At 38.9% G+C, this 7,285-nt stretch overlaps 1 protein-coding gene across 1 annotated transcript; it reads left to right on the forward strand.

Moving 5' to 3' along the window:
- The first annotated feature begins 2,772 nt into the window (after positions 1-2,772).
- Positions 2,773-6,594, forward strand: LOC133824033 (uncharacterized). Its single transcript, XM_062256894.1, has 5 exons — positions 2,773-3,002; positions 3,057-3,206; positions 3,302-3,442; positions 5,791-5,989; positions 6,070-6,594. Exons 1-5 carry the CDS (start codon positions 2,773-2,775, stop codon positions 6,592-6,594), a joined length of 1,245 nt encoding a protein of 414 aa, XP_062112878.1.
- Positions 6,595-7,285: the final 691 nt, after the last annotated feature.

Raw genomic sequence — 7,285 nt, forward strand, 5'->3', positions numbered from 1 at the left:
TTGAAGAAAGCATGGTGACAAGAAAAAGGTATGTGAATTTGGTTCAATTCGTTTGCTTTACATCCAGCTTTGAACCAAAAAATGTGAAAGAAGCCTTGAATGATGAGTCATGGATAAAAGCAATGCAAGAGGAGTTGGAACAATTCACAAGAAATGAGGTATGGACTCTTGTTCCTAGACCAAATCATACAAATGTTATCGGTACCAAATGGATCTTCAAAAATAAAATCGGTGAATTTGGTACAATAATAAGAAATAAAGCTAGGCTAGTTGCTCAGGGGTATACTCAAATTGAAGGAGTTGATTTCGATGAAACTTTTGCCCCTGTCGCAAGACTTGAGTCAATAAGATTGCTATTGGCTATTACTTGTGTTGTTGGATTCAAATTATTTCAAATGGATGTTAAATCTGCCTTTTTAAATGGAATTTTGAATGAGGAAGCATTTGTTGAACAACCAAAAGGATTTGAAGATCCACATAATCCTGATCATGTTTTTCAACTTAAAAAAGCTCTCTATGGTCTAAAACAGGCTCCTAGAGCTTGGTATGAAAGATTGACTCAATTCCTTGTTTTGAATGGGTATAAAAGAGGGGGAGTCGATAAAACTCTTTTCATCAAAAATATTGATTCTGATATTGTTATTGCTCAAATCTATGTTGATGATATTGTTTTTGGCTCTACTTCTGACACTTTAGTGCAGGAATTTGTCAACACAAATGACAGATAAGTTTGAAATGAGCATGGTAGGTGAGTTAACCTATTTTATAGGTCTGCAAGTCAAACAATCAAAAGATGGAACCTTTATTTCTCAAAGTAAATATGCAAAAAATCTGGTCAAGAGAATTTGGGATGGAGTCTGCTAAACATGCCAAAACACCAATGGGAACCACAGTCAAACTAACCAAGGATGAAAATGGTGTTAAAGTAGATCCAACATTGTACAGAAGCATGATTGGAAGTCTTCTGTATCTCACAGCTAGTCGTCCTGATATTAGCTACAGTGTTGGGGTATGTGCTCGATATCAAGGGGATCCTATGGAATCACATGTGACGGCTGTAAAGCGAATCATTTGTTATGTGAATGGTACTCAGGAATATGGAATTTGGTACTCAAAGGAAACAAACTTTAACCTTGTTTGTTTTAGTGATGCTGATTGGGCAAGCAATGCAGATGACAGAAAAAGTACAAGTGGTGGATGTTTATATCTGGGAAACAATCTGGTTTCTTGGCATAGCAAGAAACAAAATTCAATCTCCCTGCCAACTGCTGAGGCCGAGTACATAGTTGCAGGAAGCTGTTGTACGCAATTATTATGGATGAAACAAATGATGACAGATTATGGGTTTGATCTTAAAACCTTGACTATTTTCTGTGATAACACTAGTGCTATTAATATCTCAAAAAATCATGTTCAACACTCTCGCACTAAACACATTGACATTCGTCATCATTTTATTAGGGAACTCATTGAAAATAAAAATTTGATCTTAGAATATATTGAGACTGACAAACAGATTGCAGATATTTTTACAAAAGCCCTTGATACAGTCAGGTTTGATTCCCTCGGGAAGTCCTTGGGGGTATGTCCCAATTAATTTGTTTTGTGCTGTACCTTAACCCTGTGCTTGAAAAAGTTGCGTGATGTCTTCTTGTCCTTGCTCACCGCAAAAGTTTCAATCATTATGTCAAAATATATTTTTACTTCAGGTTAGAAAGTATAGTTAATATATTTCATGCTCATGTTTTTTAAACAAAAAAAATCAAAATCAAAATCAAAATAATTAGTCCCTCCAATTAATATTCTTCAAATTAATCTGTGTTTGTTGTGTATGAGCATTTGATCCTTGAAAAGTATTTCAAGCTCCATCTTAAAATAGAGCTACCTACACTGTTGTGTAAATTGCTAACTTTGAGTAAGTTCGAACTATGTAACTAAAAATTATGTAGAAGATACTCTACCACTATTAAATACAGCCTTCAGTGTAGTGTGAAAGCGTCTAATTTGGGTACTCATTGAGAAAGAAGCTAAAAATTGCCACATAGGGCAATGTCCCTGAAAAATGCTAAAATTGCCATACAGGGCAATGATCTCTGCTTTCACAATCACACACAAATGTTTAAGATATACTGTTGGAAAAATTTGTAAGTCTCATACACGCTGATTGATTTGAATAAAATATTTTTTGTGACAGGAGTAAATGTTTTGTGATATTTTAATTTGAAAAATAAAGCATGATTTATATTAAATATATTTTCTAACCTTATAGTAAAAATTTATTTTGAAATAATGATTGTTTCTTTCTCCACATGCAATGGCACGAAGACTTTGAGCACTAATAAAAAATGGGATATTTTTTTTGGTACATTTGGTTATATTTATATATATATTACTTAATCAACAAAAAAATAATATATATATATATTTTCTAAGGGAAATCGAATCTAAGTGTGCCAAAAATGGTATGTTCTATCATGTTTGTTTTTGTCTTTATCTCATATTTTTTTTAAGATCAAAAGTTTCCTTTTTTGGCTTGTTTCCCAATTTTGTGTCGTGAAAAATTATTGGCAGTTATTGTTGGGATATTATTATGTACTTTCCAAAAGTGTTTATTCCATTTAATTCTCAAATAAAGGAATAAAAGATCAAATCCCTATCTTTCCCTTTCTTTATATTCGGATATCCTTGGGCCCAATATCTCAACCGTCTCCATCCTTCATTTTTTTTCTGGTTTCTTTTTCCTTGATAGTTTTCTCTCATTCTCGTGCAATCATGGTGAAAACTAGAGGAAGTGGCTCTCGGTCTGTCAAGGAAGTGGTTGGCTCGTTGACTGTTTCTCCATCTCTCACCAAGAAAAAGGCTCAAAAAAGTACCTTGTCTCAACCCAGCCTCATTGATGGTTCCATCACCACGAGCAGAGCCATGGTCATTCCTGACCTAGAAGCCCCCAAAGTACCGTCTGGACCTCCTTCATCGGCGGCTCTGCTCGCCTCTGTCCCTGGGTCCTCCAAAAGTGGTTGAGCTTCCCCCTCAGATGATGTCTCTGATCATGACAGTGATTCTGCCAAAACCCATTCTGACTCCTCAGAATCCCCTGATGTGCTTGCACCCAAGAAGAAAAGCAAAGGATGGTTCCAGGCCTCATCTTCTCGAAAATCTCCTCGGTCCAAAGGGTCTAATCCTTTGGATTCCACTCCAAAGGCCTCGTCTCTCGTGGGTTCCACTCCACGTTCCAAGTTTCGGTCGAAGGTAAAGAAAATTCCTCCTCCCTGTTCCTCTTCTGAATCTGATCCATCTACAGATTTTGTTCCTCTGATGATGATCCCCTTGAAGAAGATCCCTCTCTTGATGAAAATGTTGCATCAAAAGCTGAGTCTGACCCATCAGAGGACCCTCCTATTTCTCCAAAGGGCAAAAAATCTATGAAAATTCCTGAGATTCTGTAATGACCCGAATTTGCTAATCGGGCTTAGGGCCTTGATCAGTGTGCCTGGAGGGCAGTAAATGATTTAATATGCTAATATGTGGATTTATGTGTATATATGATTATGATGCATGTTTAGTTAAGTTAGATATGCATGTGGACCCTATCTGGATATTAGGGGTATAAATGTAATAAATGTTATATATATGTGGTATGTCTGTGCAGCACAATCCGGGACAGTCCTGGGGAGCGCTTAGCCAAAGAGTCACAACGGGGTTGAGATTCTGACTCAGGGTGAGTCGAGGGGTAATCTGGGTACTAGGTGTTACGGGATTATCGGGACATGAAAATAAATATTTGGAGATATATTTGAGGATAGAATGTCTAGGCGGGAATATTTGTGAAAAATTACCATTTTGCCCTCGGGGACGTTTTGGTACCCCGAGCCTTGAGGTAACCCTTTAGACTTAAGTTAATAAAACAAAGGAAGGAATTGTCTAGGGGACTTAGGAACCGACTCACCTCCTCCCAGATGAAGATAAACCTTATCTCTTCTTCTCTTTCACTCCCTAAGACAAAACTCAAGGAAATTTTGGTGGAAACTAGCTTAAGCAAGGAATTGGTTGAGGAAACTTAGGAGTTTAAAGCTTAAGGATTGAGGATCAACCCAGGGATTGAGTTCAGCAAGGTAAGCTTTAATTATTGGGACTATATTGAGAATTGTTGTTGGTTTGCTAGAGCATGCATGTTAGTCAAGCTTAATCTGTTTTCGGGTGTTCTAGTAGGATTTTGGAGCAAATTTCTTATGGGTTTTAGTGTTGATATTGAGCTGGTATACATGTGTTATTTATCTGGGTTTGTTAAGTAGGCTTTGGGTGAGTTAGCTTGAGGAAAAGGTAGGGAAGAAGATGGAAAATTCTGGGTTTGGAGGTGAGAGCCACGGCCCTAGGAGGGGTGCGCGCGCGGCCATGGGAGGCCGAGAAGCTCATGCGCGTCGCGACGCTTGGTGGGCGCGCCGCGGCCCGTGTGGGGGTCAGTGTGGTGCTAGCCTCTGTTTCGAGGCTAGCCGCAGCTCTTGTGGGTGGGGTCGCGGCCCTTAGTACCAATCTGAGTTTTTAAGGGTATTTAGGCTTGGGAACTTAATGGGTAAGGCTCGGGATGGATTTTATCACCCGGATTGATAGAATTCAAGGTCCCTGAGGTTAGGGTTTGGCTCGAAGTTATTTATTGGATTAGAATTTGATGGATGGACATTGTTAATGTGTTGTGACTAGGGTTTCGGCGAGGCTCACGTTAGAGGATTGTGCTCGTGGCATCGGTGCTCAGAAAGCTCGGAACTCAGGTAAGAAAACCCTTGTTCCCATAGAGCTTGTGTGCAGGGCTGAGCCCAATGTATTTGAATAGAGTTGATATGCAGGGCCGAGCCCATTATGTTACAACTGCGGGGCGTAGCCCTTTAACTGAATATGCTAGAATTCTATACTTGCTTGCTATGCTATGTATACTGTGATGTGAATGGTCGGCTTGAGCCGGGAACGGTGTAGACCGAGAACGGCGAAGGGTTGGGAACGGCATTGGGCACGTTGAGTGCAAGGCCGAGAACGTCAAGGGGACAGGAGCAGCATTGAGCACGTGGAGTGCAAGTTGCCAGGGCGAGTCCCTAGAGGGATACCTGGGATATCCTCACGGCGTGGTCCACGAACCAAGGGCTTGGTAAATGCCTGGGACGGCTAGGCCGTATGTGTTTAGCCATTGGTGGCCTGTTTGTATGCTTGATATATGTGTTGCATATGTTATCTGTTTGTGGGTTTTCTTGCTGGGCTTCGGCTCACAGATGCTCTGTGGTGTAGGTAAGGGTAAAGAGAAGATCAACCAACCATGAGTACAGCAGGCGTGAGGCGGCGTGTACATGTTTGGCCAGCCTGGCTGCCACAGCCAGAGGATTTTGGGGGATGCTTGTAATTAAACCTAGATTTTGTCGTCTAGTCGACATGGTTCAGCTTATATGTTGTAAATATTTCTAAATTGTATTTTGGGATCCCAAGTGCAAAACTTTTTTTTATAATTTTCTATGGAAACTACCTTTACTCAAGTCTTTCCTTTGTTTATGGCTTAGTTACACTGTTTGACTTAAAACCTCGATTAGCGAGTTGAAAGCACAATTTTAAACTCACTTAGTAACGGCTCTAAGGAAGTAGGGCATTACAAATTCGCACTAAGTCACTAGTGGGTCCCAAAGTCTCTCCAGGTTCATCTTTTAAGGCTCACTCTTTGAATTTCTGTTTCAATGACAATGAGAAAAATATGAAGCATTATGTGCATCGTGATTTTATCTGTGAGAAATTTTTTTCTTTTTCTGCCCATAGAGTGTTTGGGGTCATTAAGAATATTGAGGATCGAGGTTGGTTAGGTTCTTTAACTAGGTTGGATGGTTTTGTTCCTCGAGTAGTTCAAGAATTCTATGCTAATCTTAATGATGACCTGTTTGATCGCAAGTCTTTTATGTTTGGTCAAGTTTATGTTCGCGGGCATTGGTATTTGTTTAGTGCTGCTGAAATTGCCAAGGTTCTCAATTTGCCCCTACTGTTGACAATGTTGTTGTGGAATTCAACAAAGATACAGTTTTATCTGAATTGGTGGGACAGAATATGGTTTGGGAACCACACTCGGTACTCAAAGTGACCGATCTTACTCATTACTATGTCGTGCTTCACAAATTTGCCACCAACAACTGGATTCCCACCACTCATACCTCCACCATTACTTTTGACACGGCTTTCTTTCTGTACAAAGTCGGGACTGGTCTCCAAGTTGATCTTGCCACTCTCATTTTTTATCAGATCACTACCTTAGGAAAAGCCAAAAAGAAAGGCCAATATTTGGTGTTTCCTCATTTGATCTACAAGTTACTTGATTCTCAAAAGTCTCTTCGATTGGAATATGAAATCGTGACACCTCCCACTGCCGGTGCAGACTACAAACTCAAGAAGGAACCCTCATCAGTAAAGGAAACTAAAGGGATTGATCTCAAGGTTGGCGATGCTGATTCTGTCATTACTGAACTCGCTGGTGTCAAGGCCACTCTGGAATCTGTTCAGACAGAAGTGTTCAGTCTCAGGAGTTGTCTCTCGACCATAATGTCTCACTTTGCTGCGAAACCTTCCAAATGAGGCCATCGGTTTTTATTTTGTTTTGCTTCTTTTTGGTTTAAATATATTGTAAAATAACGTTGTTTAGTGTCTTTTCTTTTATTTCTGTTACTCCTTTGGCTTATTGCTAGACAACAAGGGGGAGTAAGAAGGTTCATTTTTATCAGTTTATCTTATTTTATGTTTGTGATCCTTGTTACATTTGAGATGCTTTTCGCAGGGGGAGTAATTCCATTACTATTTGCTCTACCTGTTTTGTCTTTGCAGGATCTTTCAAAATAAACTCTAAAAATATTTTTGTCTATCAAGTTGCCAAAGGGGGAGATTGTAAAATCTTTTTTTGGCTAAACTTTAATTTAGACAAAATATTTTAAAATGTTTAAAGAAAATTAGTAGCATATCTCCATATTGATTTTCGGATTAATTATCAAATTATTCAGCTGATTTTCTAATGTGAAAATGTCTTTAAGTGTGAATATATTTGTTGCCTTATTTATCACAAATAATCAATTTTTGGTAAAAAAATATATTGCAATTATCTTGAGATTATTTTAAGGGATTATTTGGGATTATGTTTATTCTGGAATAAAGAATGTGTCGAAAATGAACATGGTCAAAAGAAATGACCATGTTCGTTCTGCCAGATAAAACTGATTACGTTGCTGACTCATCAGTTTCCTTTTCTGTCGACACATAATTCATCTGGCTGGCT

This window comes from Humulus lupulus, chromosome 3 (assembly GCF_963169125.1).
Source record: "Humulus lupulus chromosome 3, drHumLupu1.1, whole genome shotgun sequence".
In the NCBI taxonomy this organism is placed as follows: domain Eukaryota; kingdom Viridiplantae; phylum Streptophyta; class Magnoliopsida; order Rosales; family Cannabaceae; genus Humulus; species Humulus lupulus.

What these genes read in the sequence shown, in the direction of transcription:
- LOC133824033 (XM_062256894.1), top strand. Translation starts at nt 2,773, where the DNA reads ATGGTGAAAACTAGAGGAAGTGGCTCTCGGTCTGTCAAGGAAGTGGTT. An exon ending in CTGCTCGCCTCTGTCCCTGG is followed by an intron (nt 3,003 to 3,056) that starts GTCCTCCAAAAG and finishes TGATCATGACAG; the next exon opens with TGATTCTGCCAAAACCCATT. An exon ending in ATGAAAATTCCTGAGATTCT is followed by an intron (nt 3,443 to 5,790) that starts GTAATGACCCGA and finishes TTCTGCCCATAG; the next exon opens with AGTGTTTGGGGTCATTAAGA.